The sequence below is a fragment of the Chenopodium album genome, chromosome 9 (genome assembly GCF_948465745.1).
Source record: "Chenopodium album chromosome 9, dcCheAlbu1.1, whole genome shotgun sequence".
In the NCBI taxonomy this organism is placed as follows: Eukaryota; Viridiplantae; Streptophyta; class Magnoliopsida; order Caryophyllales; family Amaranthaceae; genus Chenopodium; species Chenopodium album.
In genome coordinates, this window is record NC_137842.1 from 12,285,021 (window position 1) to 12,302,011 (window position 16,991).

Sequence of the window (16,991 nt, forward strand, 5' to 3'; positions counted from 1 at the left end):
TTTGCAGCGGTTAAAAATAATTAATTTGTTGCGTTTTTTAAGGGGCAGCAAACGCCAGGGTAGCAAATCAATTATTGATTTGCTGCGGTTAACAACTGCTGCAAATCAATTGATTCATTTGCAGCGGTTAATGCTATTAACCCCTGCAAATAAATATGTTTTACAATTTATAAAAAATTATAATTGTTGGGTTTTTATTTGTCTAACCTACTCTATTCAACTACCAACAAAAAAAAAAATTTGCACCTGAAATTGATACTCAAAGACCTGTATATTTTATATATAAACTTAAATATTTCCATAAGTTCTTGTAAAATTACACCTCTAAAAAAAATAAAATAAAAAAATGGACAACATTAGACATTGCAGCAACATAACATAAAGCCGCTGTTAATATTACAAACTCTAAAATCTGATGATCAAAGGAGTAACAGAAGACAACAGCAACAATGGTGTTAATCTGGCGCAGCAACAGTTGTGGCGTTAATCGGACATCAATAGTAGGTAGCAACAACACAAGCAGCACCAACACCTATGTTAAAATTTGCTTCATCATTTGACATTATCACTTGAAATTTGTAGCTTTTATCCTACATATGATTAGCAAATATCCCAAGTTAAATTTGTTTTTAAAAAGAAGTCTTAAATTTACCATATGCAACAAATATTATCCATATATCTTGGGAAAACAAAAAAAAGATGAAGGCGAGAAGAACAAATGTATCATATGTTTCTAGTATAGTAGGTAGTAGCATCATTCTATAAAAGATTCCAATACCTGCATTTCAATAAATGATTAGCTTAATGTTCCTTCATTGGTGGAGTAGCATCTATCTTGAGGAAAGATAAGAAAAAACTACACAATCAGCATATGTGTATGCAGAAAGATTAAAAATATACAAATTCTAGAGGACTACATTGGACAGTTTTTAAGATATATTACCTGCATGGATCATATCTATCTAGATCGGTTTTATTATTCATTATCTCTAAATCTCAGTTTTCCATTATCCTTCCATCCCACAAGTCCAATGCTCTCAAATCCTACTCATCTGGTTCCCTTAAAAACATTCTATGTCCTCCATTTCTCCTCCCCCACAAACATAAAGCTATTTCAGCTATCTGCAACAAATCAAGCATAAATTCTGTTATACAAAGTAATTTATACCATTGAAAAAAGAGGGTGACAAATACACCATATAATCATCAATTAATCACATGTATCAGTTAGTTTTGTCAACTCAACTTACTTAAACTAGGCACCACAACAACAAAGGTCGCAAGTGCTCTATGACATTCCGAGTTAGTTTTGCGTGAAAATTCAGATAATGGCACCAAAAAATCTCAAATTATTATTTCTACAAGATTTAGCCAAATTCAAGACTAACAATCAACAACACTAAGATCAAAATCAACAAAAAAAAAAAAAAAAAAAAAAAAAAAAAAAAAAAAAGAGCTTAATAATCAAATCACATACACGGTTAGATCTAACATTGATGATGAACAATCAACTTTAAAATCAATTAAAAATAATAAATAACACAATTGTATTCATCAAATTAACCCAAGAATTTCAAACATGCTCAAATCAAATTTCTTCACAAACTCAAACCCATTTCAACTTAGTTTGCAAAAAATCAACCTTCAATATCTTTAATCTTCTGCAACAAATTAACATTCACTTCCTCAATTATCACAGTTTGCAACCTATTTCGTTCTCAATTAAGAAAAAAAATATATACAATTAGATACCTTAGCTTTGGGAATAATATACAAGGTTGAGATGAGCGTAAGATTTTGATTGAACCTAGACCCCAACGCCAAAAAGGGTGAGTGAGATAGTTGAAGTTGTGCAGTTAGAAACTAGAATCGTCGGTGAGGTCAGTGAGCAATCATAACCGTCGGTGAGGATACCAATGAGAGAGAGAGGGTCGGTAGAGGTGAGTGAGAAAAGATGAATGTGGGAAGAGGGAGAGAGAAATGAATGACTTGGGGCGGCTAAGGAAATAGGGCTTAGAGTAAATGTAAAATGCGAAGTAATTGATTTGCAGCGGATCTAAGGAAAAACCACTGTTAATTAATACTTTTAATATTAGGTGTATGTAAAACCCGCTTTAATTTGCAGCGAAATGTAAAAAATGCAGCAAATTAATAGCAGTAAATTAATTTTTTTCTTGTAGTGTGTAAAACCCGCAAATGAACCGTTCAAACCTTCTTTATGCTTGCTTGAGTTCTCTCTTTCAACCAATTGCTTCAAATATTAACCCACAAGAAAACCCCCAAATTGATTTTTAAGGGTTAGGGTTTGAGAAATTGGGTGATATTTGGGTTTTAATGTGGAAAAAGGAGTAGTAGTTTGGGAAATTTTTGAAAAGGAGTGTAGATTTTGTGAAAATATGTTGATTTTGGGTGAGAATTTGGGTGTTTAAGGTTGATTTGAGTGAGTACGGAGGAGGAGGAAAGGAGTTTTAGAGAGAGAGAGATAGCGGGGATTTCCGGTGTGAGAAAGAGTGAAAGAATGAATTTTTTTTATTGTGTTTACATAAATCCGTGTTGTTTCCTCGGTTTTATGGGGCTGCACAGACTGCAACAATCGGCACGGATGTGCAGCCTCAGTTAGCAGGTTGCACGGACATGCAACTTATTCTTGCACTGACGTGCTTAGTTTGGCACGGCCATGCCAAACTTGAAAATTTCATAATGCTCAAGGTTCTGCCTGCTGTTGACTGCTTTTGCACAAACGTGCGATGCTCTACACATCCTGAAGACCTGATGTTGTACGACTTTAGTCTTTTTTTTTCGTATAATTATAACAATAAGGCATAATAATAATAGATTATTATTATCACTATTATTATTATGATTATTATTAAGCCCACTACTTCACTTCCAAATACTCCCTCTGTCCTTTTTTATTTGCATCACTTTGGTTTGCACAAAGTTTTAGGAGAGTAATATAATATTGTGAGTGGGTGAATAAATTATTATAATAAAAGTAAAATGGGGACCATGAAAGAGAAAGTATGTGAAAGAGGATAGATATTTTTATTATTTTAGTGAGGACCATGGAAGATAGAGATATGATAAAATAATTTGAGTGGGGTTTAAAGTAAGAGAGAAAAATAATAATTTATAGTATAAAGTTACTAAATATAGAAGTGATGCATTTAAAAAAAAACACCCCAAAAAGGAAAGTGATGTAAATAAAAAAAACGGAGGGAGTATATTTTTCTTACTTCTCTTTTCATCAATACCTACAAAAGATATTAAGAGAAAAGTTAGTAATAATAAAATTAATGGAAATGGAATGATGATTAAAGAAAGAGAGGTCGAGAAACTCGAGTTGCCTCCCGAAAGCGCTCTTTTAACGTCACTAGCTTGACAACATTGCAGGATCAACGCGAATAAGGGACATCAAACTCATTAAGGTGAACAACCTTGGCTTCCTCGTGAACAAAACCGTCAAAGTATGCCTTAAGCCTTTGGCCATTCACTTTGAACGGTTCACCATTGTCATTGGAGATTTAAATTGCCACTCCATCTTCACTTAAGCTTACCCGGAAACAACTTTAACAAGGAATTGAATAGCAAGACCTTGTCACCTTCCTTGAACTCTCTCTTGTTGATATGCTTGTCATGCTAAGCCTTGGTCTTCTCTTTGTACATCCGTGCACTCTCATATGCATCCAATCTTAATTCTTCCAAGGCATGAAGGTCAAGCAACCTCTTCTCATCGGCACTTTGAAGGTCGAAATTCAATGTTTTGATAGCCCAATAAGCACTATGCTCAAGTTCTATCAGCAAATGACATGAATTTCCATAACAAGCTTGTATGGTGTGGTGCCAATTTTTGAGAAATTTATGGTATTAATTTCTAATTTTTCCTTAAATTTATATTGACAATTTTTCTTAGTAAGAATATTATTATTTTTAATTTCGAACTTTGTGATTATTTTAGAAATCAAGATCATAGGAAAAAATAACAGCATAATTATAAATAAATATTTACCAAAATAAAGAGCTAGTCAGATGATCCCAATCAATTACAGAAAAACAAAAGTAAAATCATCTTGCATTTTTATTTTACAACTCATAGACAAAAGGTAAATCTGTGAAGAAACACAAAATTTACTGACATGCCAAAAACTACAAATTAGACACAAATTATAAATTAACTACTCTGATACAAGAAGCATTACTACAAATTACTCAAAACCCATGATCATTTCACTGCCTAGGCTTCTCATAAACTTTGGCACCTTCTCAATCCCCACTTTCTTCTCCTCTCCCTTGGACTCGTCCGCCTTCTTACCCTGTCCCTCGGACTCTGACCTCTCGTCGGGTTTTGTTTCCTTTTCCTTCAAATCTGGCCTGTCACCGGGTGGAGCAGCAGACGGTGAAGGGAGAATGACAGCCTCCCTCTGTGCATCTATTATATCATAGAACCTGTCTTCTGTCAAACCAAAAGCAGTAGCAAATTCTGGGCCGCGCATGCTTCTTAAGATGGAAGAAGCGCCAACTAAGAACTGAGGCCGATTTTCATGGGCAGAGGTGGTGAACCCAAAGAATTCAAACGAGCCAGACCGAGAAGCAATCTGGCAGAATGGGAAGTACCTTGGTATCCAAAACACATCACCTTCTTTCACCTCCGCGTTCATTGCTGATGTGCCATTAGGGAAGACGACTTGGATGGTGCCAACCCCAGATAGCACGACGCCATATTCTGTTGCCATGGGGTTTACATGAGGTGCCATCATGGAGCCCTTGCAGGATAAACAAAAGGGACATCAAGCAATGATCTCAATCGAAAAGAACAAACTAATCTAAGCAAATTTTTAATACATGCAAGTACATAACTATAAACTCAAAACAAAACGTACCGCTGCCAAGTTAACCAAGTAGAGTCCAATGCCGGATTTCTTAAGTGGCTTATACTCGTGCTTATCAACAGCAATACTCCAGCCATAGTCGTTTTTGAAACTAGGTGTTTGATCGCGAAGATTGTAAGAGTCAGGACTAGAACCTGTTCGCGAATCATCCTTCTTTTCCCCTTTCTTGTTTTCGGTAGAATAAAAAAAGTTCCACCAAGAACTCTTGGGTTGTTCTATTTTAGGCTCATCAGTACCAGCATTTGGTGCCACCATCTTTAGACGTTCTAGTCTCTCTTCGCCCTTTAGTTTGAGGAAGTTCGCCCACAAACTAGGAGCATGGGTTGTATCGGCATATACGATTGGCCCTGCATCTTGACCTGTCATGAATTCCCTCAACTGTCCTATGGAGACCTACAAAATCACAATTTTCATTTTGAGAATTAATAGTTACATGTTACACACACTTCCTTTATAACTTGGACGATAATAATTAACATTTAAGCAAGTTTCTAACTAGATTAACCAAACCATTTCCTATGTATTAAACAATAATCACCACTTGATAAGAAATAATTCATAATCTTTACATCTTTATATTCATTTCATATATAGTCATTAAAGAGAGAGTAAGCTTCTCGTAAAGTCTAATTCACTATCTCAAAGCGCAGTATGCTATGTTGTTTGGACTCTTCATATCACTTAAAATACCGTGTTGAATCCTCGACACTACTCCAACATCACTATAGACCCTTGATGCTTGATTTTGGAACGAAATCACAGATATAATACATAAGAAAGCTTAGTCTTACACTAGGATGCATACATTGGAAACTTTCATATTCATACAAATCAATTAGTTAGGAAATTGTGTGACTATTGTGCATAAAATCGCATAGTAAGGTAAAAACCTTTGAATTTCACTTAGATGACCAAAAATAAACTAAAGAAGAAACCGAGAAAATGTAAGGGAGGATTTGCTCACATTAAACGCAGTGGAAAGAGTTTGAGGATCAAATCCAGCCAACACCGAAACAGGATCTCTTCCTCCTCCGATGAAGAAAGACTAAAGAAAAGAATATAATCAAACAAGAAATCTAGTAAAATAAACTGATACACTAAACGGTTTAACACGTAAAAACTCTTCATTCAAAAGTAGAGTTTGCGAACCTGGAAGGTACTGAAGCCCAAGCCTTCCGAGGGATCGATGCTACAAATGATAGTAAGCCGTTCAGTCTCCCCAGTGTTAACAATATAGAAAGTTGAACCAGCTGGAATTCTGTAGACATCTCCATTCTTTAGTTTCCTTTCTGATAGCTTATCATCATAGATGAATCCAAGTTTTGCTTCACCTAAAGAATTTAAACCGAAATATTATAAATATTTATTATAAACCACCTACATTATCAGAATTGTAATCGTCTAATAATTTAAATTTCTTTCACACATACAGTCTTTCAAGTATAGCACAATCGTTCGAATTCAGAATTTCATGCAAGTCCATTTCAAATATGTAAGCACACGATATCTAATTAAGGATCGGAGCATTAGAAGATCAAATCCTCTATCGCACTTTTTGTGTACCATGTGTGTGCTACTAATTTTGATTGTTGCATACTTGCATAGTGCAATCGGATCAAGATGATTAGATAAATGGAACACAAAAGGAAAAAAAAATCAATAAATTATCTCTAGCTATAACAAATTGTTCTTACTAGCTATGGATTGGTAAGCAAAAACTTCTTAGTAGCTATCAATAATTTAGACTAAGGGCTGATCTAAGCTCGAAAACATACATAAACTTTGACAGAGGGTAGCCATGAAAATCAAAGAGATAGAACTCCTTTAAACTTTGACAAGGGTACCTCTTCTTTATTGTAGGGGTGACAATCAATCTCTTTTAAGGTAGTTTCAATAGCTCGATCGGGATAAATTTAAACTAATCTAAACTAATTAGTCCTCAATTATATAAATCCGAGCTTATTAGCTTGAAATTGAACTTATCCGAACTTATAAAATCATCACTATAAGATTTTTAATGAAGAGATTACATATTTATGAAAACAATAATTCATGAGACACATGCACATCAAGAATTCATATTAACGACGACTATCCGCTAGAATACTAAGAAATTACTTATTGTTAAGATACATGATTGTAATGAAATCTAGGGTCATGTAATCATATATGAAACTGTACATATATACATAAACATATAATTCTTGTGATAAAGTTGACATATGCACCATACAAACAATTGTTACCTACGTCATGTTTTATTTTAATCAATACAACAGTCACCATGCTAGTGTCTGTTCTGTTTACCTTATTTTCACTTATTTCAGGTAATAAGTTCAGAATACTTCCATTCAAGTTTAATATAAGTTCTGATAAGGGTTACCAAACAACAAATTACAACTAAAATAAATTTTAATAAGATCTAATAAATTCAGATAATTTCAAATAAATTAAGATCACTGAAAATCAGGTGAATAAAACAGACCCTTACCCTACACCATGTAACAAAAAAGATAGGAAATGAGAGAATAATACCTCTACGTATGTAAAGAATCAAGGAAGAATCCATGTACTGAGGAACAAAAAGTGAACGTGGTTCCATAGTAATAAAACCAATATGAAGTGGACTCTCCACAATTTTCCCTCCATACCCTTTAACCACCCTCATTTCCCCTGCTTGTGTACTCACCACCTTCTTTGAATCCTTCAACAAAAACATCTCTCCCTTCCCCCCTCCTCCTGGTCCATACGGCTCCGGCCTCGGCTTTGGCCTCGGCTCCCTCCCCCCTTCTTCATCCTCGTCCTCGTCCTCATCCTCATCCCAACTCCGATGTCGGTGTCGCCTTTCTTCCTCCGCCGTCCTCTCCCTCCTTTTCCAATCCTCCTCCTTAGCCCTCCTCTCTTCTTCATGATCATATTGACTTACCACAACTTGCATGGAGTAGCACACTATAAGTGCAACCAACAATATACCCTTTAAACTTCCCATGATTTTGTTTTTGGTTTATGATGATTTGTTAATTAGTTTAAGGAAAATTGGATTGTCATAGTTGTGGTATAAGTAGCAAAATATGGGAGTGAATTGAGGTGACACGTGTTTTTCATGCAGGATTTTACAGAGTTTGGTGTCAAGGTTTTATGAAGGACACTGGTTGAGTAGAGAATCAAAGTCTAAAATAATTTTAAACATCTGCTTCAATTCTCAGCTTCGTTATTTAGATTGTTTGGAAATTGAATTTTGTGTAAAAAATAAACGACGATAATTAAAACTAACGGAGCCCCGATTCATCTGTATGATAAACAAAAAAATATTTATTTAGTGGTAAATTTATAAATAAATTAAATTTCAATCAGCATAGTATTTTTGTAAATAAATTAACATTTGACAAAAGTTTTTGATTTATTTAAAAAAGTCACTAAATAAACAATGGATACACTCTATTTGTATGAAAATAGTATTTCTTAGCCAGTTTTTAATGAGAATATAAATTGTGGGATAGATGGTTGTGATTATATTTGCATTCTTTAAATTATTGTCATATTATTCCGACCCCTTATAATTAAGTTTTTATAATTTTTTATTATCTAGGGAGTAAGCTAATGTTCGACATTGCTGAATTTCTATATTAAAAACATAATGAATTTAATCTCCAAAATCACAATTTATCATATACTCTCTAAATAAATTACAATCTCCCTTGTGAATTTTGACTAGTATAAAGAGATTTTAAGCAAAATGGTGTCTTATCTTAAAAATTAATTTCAGACAAAGGGAGTATAGTGGAGGAAAAATTTGAAAACTATCAAATTTCATTCTTTTATCTTGGCCTGTTTGCAGTATTTGATTAGCTATAATCAATGTGAGCGCAAGAGCACCAATTTTAAAGATACAAGATTAAATTACATAATTGTGCTTTACAAAGAATGAATCACCTAGCTAATTAATAACAATAATTATGATTAAGTACAACATTTGCTTGATATCCTAGCAGATTTCAAAGTGCTACTTCCTTAGCACATGTATTTTTGCCTATATTTGCACCCAAGAAATAACTCTGAGCTGAAATTTTTTTCATTTGCATTCATGATATTAATATGAATTTCAACTACGAGCAAATAAGAACGCGAAAAATAAACTAAAGATCACCACCTTTTAGCTGTTCTGTGAGCTAGATTGAGAATTTGATTCAGTTTCGAGTTGAGTTTGAGTTTGTGGACAGACAGTTGCGTATTGGCAAAATCGACACTTCCACTTCTCCATCTCTGGAACATATTTGGCTTCTCGCTCACCCCTCCAGAACTCAAGGCTGCTGTGCAATTGAGCCTTAAGCCAGTCCTCATCGTAACTGAACTTAACCTCGCCGATCAATGAGTTATCCTCTTGAAGTTCATATCTGCAAAGCCACCAGACAAACAAGCCATTGGAATATAATTAACAACTTCATGTTTTAAGGCTGTGTTTGGTTGGGAATAACCATTTTCCAAAAAAAAACTGGTTCTCCTAATTTCTTTCATTTTGTTTGTCAAGAGTGAAATTAGTAACCCCACATTTCTTTTGTAAGAAATAATTGCCACATTTTTCTCCCTAATTTCTGTCTTACTTTCCCATCTATTGAAAACAAAATTCAGTTCAAAACATTTTCCTTTCAACAAAACATAACCTTAGTTAATATATTTTTACTTGAACAGAAGGATACATCAGGAAGAAAAGAGGTTATCTAAAAAGGAGTCAATATCGTCATAACCGTATGAATTGAAGAAGACTGATATACACTTATTCTCTTAACATCCAGCAACAGAGTATTTTCGGTTTATGAGAGCTTAGAATCAGAAAGTAGAGAGAATGATTTATATTTCGATAAGAAATTTTTTAAAAATTTTAGGATCATAACAAGCAATACCTCAAGAGAAGCTGATCGTGAGCAGGCGGTAGTGCAGAACAAACATTATTGAGGTATCCTACCACTTCTCCAAGTGTCTGCCCATACGAGACATTATAACTTTATAAGTCAACAACTTTAGTTATCATCATAACAAAAAAGAAAGAATCCTACATACAACATACCAGTTAAGAAATATCAGCTATGATCTATGAAACATATTTCCATACATTCTAAATCCCTATCTATATCTTGGTATGAAAAAGGTGGTCCTAAAGAGAGTATTGAAAAAAACAGAATTTTTTGATTAATAAACCACCAGCAGAAGAATTAAGGTTGAAACATCGGTACATGCCAATACGCCATACCCTTTACTCCCACCTTAAAATGTCTCCAGGGCACCCAACTATAGCTTTGGGATGGATTACTCATTTACTCCAATCAAAAACACCATTCCCCCCCCCCCCCCCCCCCCCTCCCCCAACAAATGAACAAATACATTCTGCTGATCTATTAATGATCCAACTTAAAACAGCAAAATCCCATCATACCTCAGCAGGGAAACCTGAATCAGCGGCATTCATCTTCACTTCATCAGATAATTTGTGTTCAGGATCCATGGAAAAATGTTCATAAAATTGTTTAGAAGGAAAGTTATTAGAAACCATATTGTCCCACAAACGCTTATAGAACTTCAATTGTAGCCTGAAAGAATTAAAATTTAAAAGTAAATATAAGAAGAGTATTGTCAAACTAACAAGCAAAAATAAGTATGGCCTTGTGTCATATCTTAAAAAATACCTTCCATTTCTGCATTGTGGTTCAGCAGGAAGCCTTGGCTGACCACGCGTCTTTGTATCAACTAATGTTAACTTCCTTTTTTCCCCATCATCAGGCATCCGGAGTTCATCAATCACTCCCACCATCCATACACCTTGAACAAGGCCAACTCTGATGGTATAACAAATGTGATCAAAATCAGAAACTTTCTTCTTCTTACTGTTCCCAAACAAGCCCGTGCTAGAAAAAAGCCAAGGCCAGGGGCTGGTTTATAGAGATCAATTGAAGTAAAGGACAGTTAAAGAGAATTTAATCTAAACGGAAATATACTCTCTTGTTCTTTGATAAATGCTTGTAATTTAACACATACATGTATTAATTTGATTCTTGCATTAGATACACAACTGACATGATATATCAACATAACATCTGTATGTATAACCGAATAAGAAAATTTAAAAAACAGAGTATTGCTCAACAGACATTTCAAAACAGTACCTCATAACAATTGGAAGCTAAAATAAAATAAAGGAAACAAAAGAAATCGTGAACAGCCAATACCATAAGCTATTCCAGTTTGCCAAAACGACAACAAAATATAAGAGCAAGATATTATATACAAAAATATAGCCAAATCTACTTTGACTTGCAAATTTACTTCCATGAACATGCTCAGTACAGTTACCAGTCACCACAGAGGTGCCTAAACAACCGAGCCACCTTCCAAGCTACATACAGTGATAAAAGTATAAACTAAGGTTTATTATGCAAGTCGTTAATGAATATCACCAAATAGAGGGCTGCCAATCTGTTTTAAAGACCTTTTATCAGATACTCTACGAGTAATAGCTTACAAAACTTTTGCAGACTGTACAATCAGATACTCTACTATGTTGCTTGCGTAGTTGCACTTAGATATCTTATTTGCCAAAGACCATGATTTTTTTTTGGGGGGCAGGGTGGGGGGGGGGGGGGGGGGGGATTCGAATGAACTGTAATGTTGCTAAAACATGATTGAGCTGGAATTAACTTGTTTGTCGTAGCCCATAAGTCAAGCTGAGGAGGCTGGAGAAAAATGAAGTTGTTCCGCTAACAGAGGACGATCTAGTCGTCTAGAAGCAAGTTATGGTTCTGGCTTAAGAGGGACAACAAGCACAATTAGTAAATCTCTCTGTACTTCTCACTGCATCGTATCCTTCCCCAAAACAAACGATAACCAGAGACGGGCAAGTAAAAATTCTCCAATGAAGTTGCCTCTTCTCAAAGCCAGAAACCCAAAGCTTGTGTCCTTTCCGTTGATAATATGATCCTCTAATTTATTGGTCTTCTGTTTTCTTATTGGGATTTGATTCTATAGTCTTAATCACAAAATTTTATCTTAGATTTGGTTTCTCCACATGGAATGCCTGTTAGGATTGTGCTTCTCTTCCATCAATTTCATTTCAACAGCTAAGTACATCCCGTTTGTCTACTTTTTTGCCTGACTCAAACCCATATCCCTTGTTCATACCCGGATTAATATTAGTGCAGGTACAAAATGGGCAAGTTCCAAGCCCAACTATTAAGGTAAAATTTGTCAAAATTGAGTGATATAAAAGAAAACACAACTAATTCTTAATTAATGATTTGTACATGTCAAGTGCTTAGTTACTCTTCTTGTGGAATCAGGCTTTAATGTTCCAAGTGGTGTAACATAGATCTAAGAGGGAGATCAGGATATTACAAACGTAGTTGAAAGCAGCTAAATGGTGCTAGCGTATCCAATTAGTGCAAAATCCTATTTCTTAACCACCCTAGGTAAAATCTAATTGACCTAGGAAGATTAAGTCCATAGCCAGATTGTATGCTTTGTCATGTTCCATTTTAATTTGATTTACTTCTCAAAGTTCAGAGTAAGTATCATTTTCTTGAGCTTTGGAACATAGGAGGATTATGGTTTGTATCCAAAAACATGACAAACCTAACATAAATCAAATTTCTGACAAAAACTCACAAAAAAGGCTACACATTAGTGTTTTGCTAGAGGTATCAGGTCATCAATGTAAAAGCATCAAAACCAAGGCACAAGTATAACCAATCACTACATCATAGATTCTCATCAAAACCAAGACACAAGTATAACCAATTACTACATAATAGATTCTCACATCAAAACAAAACACTAAGTGTTCTTAATCTGTGATTGACGGATTTATGTGTGTGTGTAGGTATTCAATAGTCACACAAATGACAAGTGTCATTGCAAAAGTCAGAATAAGATACATAATATAGCCACTTACACAGGGATTTCTCGTGTTAAACCGTCAAACAATAGTTGGTTTGCACAGATGATAAAATTTATAAACTTCAAAGCCCATATATCTTCAAGTGTCTCAACACGTACTTCTACTTTTTTTGATACCTGCCATACATCACACAGTGCAACTGTCATAAAATGATAAGAAAGGTAAGTATCTTAGCAACCAGTATGCAAAGATATCACACCTTTCTCTTACATAGAAATGATAAAAGACTTCAAACATCAAATAACAAGGAAATAAAAATCCGATTGAAGATTTGAAATCAAACACAATTAACATTACGAAAACATTCCCTTCGCTAGCTTTACAGAGTTTCGAGTAAGTAACAAATTACACAGAACAACACAGTGAAAACTGCCAAGGGTATAAAAAAAGATGTATATAGCCTTACCTCAGTAACCACAGAATTTAGGATAATTATATGCGATATGCTTATAAAAAAGTAGATCCATGAAGAGGAAAGCCACTCAAAGCTTAAACAATCGATGCCTTTAGATTAATTCTACAAATCTTGCCAATCTGATAAAGGCAATGTCTTTCTTACCTTAATACAGTGTATTTCCTATCATTATCACTTTATAGAGTATTCTCAAAAACAAAAATTTTCTCAAAAATATAATTGATAGACACATGAGGTAACTGTGAAATATTCTAATGGAATGTAGCTTCAAGAGCATATAACCTATCGGTCTGATTCTTTCCAGCGGCTGTTCATACTAATTCTGTCTGCACCTAATATTCAGATGCTCAATACAATCAGGCAACTAGGAAATCAAAACTCAATAATTAAGTCTAATTTTATCTTCATTTGCTAGTTGCTACAAGTCACTCCTCGGTCCTAAGACTAGAGATGTTAGTTGGAGATAGCTTATGCAGCCACTGAGCCCATATCCGCAATGCGAAAGCACAACAAATTACACACCTGGACCTGAGTAAAGTACCCCTAGTTTAACAGGACCTCAACTAATGCAGCTATGTAAGAACCAAGAATAGGCTAAGAAAGATGATGATATAAACCATGAGTTGCTTGATAATCACCAGGAAGATCATGTTTAGCAACCAGTTTGAAACAAAAATTACCTCTTCCTCTAACTTGGCATGCCGAGCAATCCCAGCTTTCATAGCTTTTGTCTTTTCTGGCCTACCATAAGTGAGAAGGAACTCCATTTGTTTTTCACACCATTCCTACAAGTTTTAAACAAAATAAGTACTAGCTGATTAAGTTCGTGGTCATTGACAGTTAAAACCAAATGGAGGCCAATCCAAACCACTGGTAACAATCAACAAACAAAAATATAACACACCCAAGTTAGAAGAAGATGTTTACTACAATTAATTAGATTGCATATATTACATAAAACTTATATAGATATGATAAAGAATCATAATAAAGAGCGAATAACTTGCTCAAGTAGCAATAACACTAGATTTCTTATTATTATATAAAAAAGGAGTAGAAACTTGAACAATGTAAGTAGACCAATAAGTTAACAGATTCAAAAGCCAGAACCACCAAATACTTCTGAGACCCTTTTGTAAAGAGGGGTCTCATATTTACAAAGTCTTTCTTGCAACATGGTTCTAGCCTAATTCCCCACCATTGCAAAAAGCTTAGGCCATTGATTAAAAAGGTAGCTGACTGAACTTATTACTTCACAAATACATAAGAAAACAACAATTCATTAAAATTATTGGATATGAATGGTTTCTTTCTTTATCTTTGTTCCCTTATTTGTTAATGCAGGGGCGGAATAGGGGAGGTGGGAGGGGTCAAGGAGACATTGTCTATATAGTTTTAATAATTAAAAAAAATTAAAAAAAAAAAAAAAATCAACTGAACAAAAGCAGCATAAAGATTAAGAAAGCTTCTCTGATTTAAGCAGCAAAAAAGCTATAATGCCAAAGCTTGCCTATACATGTTCATAAGTTAGGCAAGCTATTTAAAATCTTTTTATTCACCTTCTGTCAACTAAGGTCCTGTTCACATTTACTAAACTGAGCTGAGCTGAACTGATTGGATCTGAGTTGAACTGAACTAAATTGAACTGAACCAGAGCTGAAATGAATATTTTATGACAGAAAGAAATTAGGAGCTGAACTGAACTGATTGGAGATGAACTTAACTGAAATTAGGCTGAAGTGAACGTGCCCTAAGTATGTGCATTGCTTTCATCCAATCCCATCAATCAGTCACTCGATAAAGCAATTTACATTTTACTTAAAGCACAAACTAAGATTATCAGCCTATCAACCAATCAGTTCCTGATTCTCGGTGTGCAAAGGTAAATTGTATGGATATGTTCATTTATGTATCCCATTAGCTTAATTTTCAAAACCCAATTACTCCAGCCCTTAAAGAGTTGACATCCTTTTTTTTAAAGGGCAAAATTGGACCATTGATTTTAGTCATTTTACTCAAAGTATATTATTACACATTTTTCTAACTGATCCAAAATAAAATTTGCTTTATTCAATATTGTTTGATCAAAAATACAGGTCATCCTACAAGATTCAACTTCAATGCAAAACAAGTCATTTGAACATATGTACGTTTCACATTATTAATAATTGCATACATATTAATTTCTCCAAAAATGAAGGTAGACACTCTCTTAGCAACTGACTTAGTATTACTCAGGATTACAATAGATAGAGATATATACATCTAAAAGACTAGAATAAAGTAGGAATGAAAATTCCAGACAAAATCAAAGATTTTGACTTTATATCCATTCACCAAATCCCACAAATGCCTTAAATTCTTGATCAAACCCAAAAAATGATAGAATCCCTTCTTAAAGCTTCCAATTTCAATAATTTCATCGTAATAAAATCAATATTGGTTTCGGCTATGAACCTGTGCCACTCACACAAAGAAGCATTGATAACTCCAACTGCCAATTCAAAATCTTTCTTACACTACACTCAAAACTTCTACAGCAAGCTAATAAATTGATCAATGCTACATTCATAAACAATCACCAATTCCCAAAAGGCAGCCAACTTCAACAACATCTCAATACATATGCTATCGGCCACGAATTGGGCTAATATCACAGGCCATTCATACATAGAAGCATAAAAAACTGATCAATTTCATTGCTAGATCTAAAACTTAACTACATTACACTTAGAAATCCTAAACCAATCAAAAGTTTCCAACTTCAATAACAACATTACAATATCATTTCTTGACATAAACCAATACTACATTACTATGAAAAAAAAAAACATTCAAAATTAACAAAGTTAATCATCAAATAATGCAAAAACAAATCAAACCCATTTTGATAAACACAAAACTAAAATCAAATCAACAAATAAAAACCCAATTACCGTAGATGTCAAATCAGTGACAGACAATCCCCTATTCTTCCTATATTTATTCAAAAGGGATTCAGAAACTTTGTTCTTCTTTTTCTTGGGACTTTGAGTTTTACCCAAATCTTCGAAATCATTACATACAATTGAAGTGGAGAATATTTTATTAGAAGCAATGGAAATAGATTGAAAAGAGGTGGAACAGAAAAGAGAGAGTGAAGAACGGCGAGAAGCTAAGGAAAAGGCAGCTTCAATGAAAGCCATTTCTTCCTCACTTACAATTTCAACTGGGATTTTGATTTGAGAGTCGTTTATTTCATGGATTTTGTTTTGGTGATCGTGGGAATCAAATGTGGGATTAGTGGGCGACTCTGTCATCTGGGTTTTGCTCAGAAGAATTTGATTTAAAAATGGTTGGTTGATCCGAAGAAGTAGGAGATTTGAAATTGCACGTTAACCGCTTTTGCACGATTGTACCAAATTGTTGCACAAAGATGGAGGGAGTGGTCTTTACAGTTCTCACTCACTTGCCCTTAGAGCATTCTCACTAGTGAGCAAAAAAAAATTCTCCTCATTCTCTCTCTACCCACTTTCTCTCTCTTCCCAACTAAATTTGCTCATGAGCATTTTTAGTGAGCAAAATCTATCCCACTAGTGAGCAAAAAAAAAATGCTCATCAATCTCTCTCCTACTTTTTCACATACCCCACCAATATCTCTCTCTCTTACACATCACCCTATTAATATTTAATATGTTTTGGTTAAATTAATATTTATGGGTACTAATTACAATTATACTTTTATTTAATTTAATACAATTAT

At 34.3% G+C, this 16,991-nt stretch overlaps 2 protein-coding genes and 1 long non-coding RNA gene across 4 annotated transcripts; all 3 read right to left on the reverse strand.

The window, feature by feature from the left end:
• Positions 1-252: 252 nt before the first annotated feature.
• LOC145559565 (uncharacterized) lies at positions 253-2,029 on the reverse strand. Its single transcript, XR_014092774.1, has 4 exons — positions 1,753-2,029; positions 944-1,122; positions 779-834; positions 253-590 (listed from the first exon to the last, which is right to left on the reverse strand). It is a non-coding gene; the product is annotated as an uncharacterized LOC145559565 (long non-coding RNA).
• Positions 2,030-4,043: 2,014 nt separating this feature from the next.
• Positions 4,044-7,927, reverse strand: LOC145559566 (vicilin-like seed storage protein At2g28490). The gene is made up of 5 exons (XM_081620975.1): positions 7,425-7,927; positions 6,039-6,220; positions 5,854-5,934; positions 4,881-5,282; positions 4,044-4,763 (listed from the first exon to the last, which is right to left on the reverse strand). Exons 1-5 carry the CDS (start codon positions 7,876-7,878, stop codon positions 4,206-4,208), a joined length of 1,677 nt encoding a protein of 558 aa, XP_081477101.1. The 5' UTR covers positions 7,879-7,927; the 3' UTR covers positions 4,044-4,205.
• A 755-nt stretch (positions 7,928-8,682) lies between these two features.
• LOC145559567 (exonuclease V, chloroplastic-like) lies at positions 8,683-16,701 on the reverse strand. Of its 2 annotated transcripts, XM_081620977.1 has the most exons (8): positions 16,186-16,701; positions 13,930-14,034; positions 12,829-12,950; positions 10,571-10,720; positions 10,321-10,474; positions 9,791-9,867; positions 9,040-9,283; positions 8,683-8,949 (listed from the first exon to the last, which is right to left on the reverse strand). In XM_081620977.1, exons 1-7 carry the CDS (start codon positions 16,546-16,548, stop codon positions 9,043-9,045), a joined length of 1,212 nt encoding a protein of 403 aa, XP_081477103.1. In that variant the 5' UTR covers positions 16,549-16,701; the 3' UTR covers positions 8,683-8,949; positions 9,040-9,042. The 2 variants fall into 2 exon arrangements, with proteins under 2 accessions (XP_081477103.1, XP_081477102.1); XM_081620976.1 differs by having other exon boundaries at positions 8,683-9,283.
• Between the last annotated feature and the right edge of the window lie 290 nt (positions 16,702-16,991).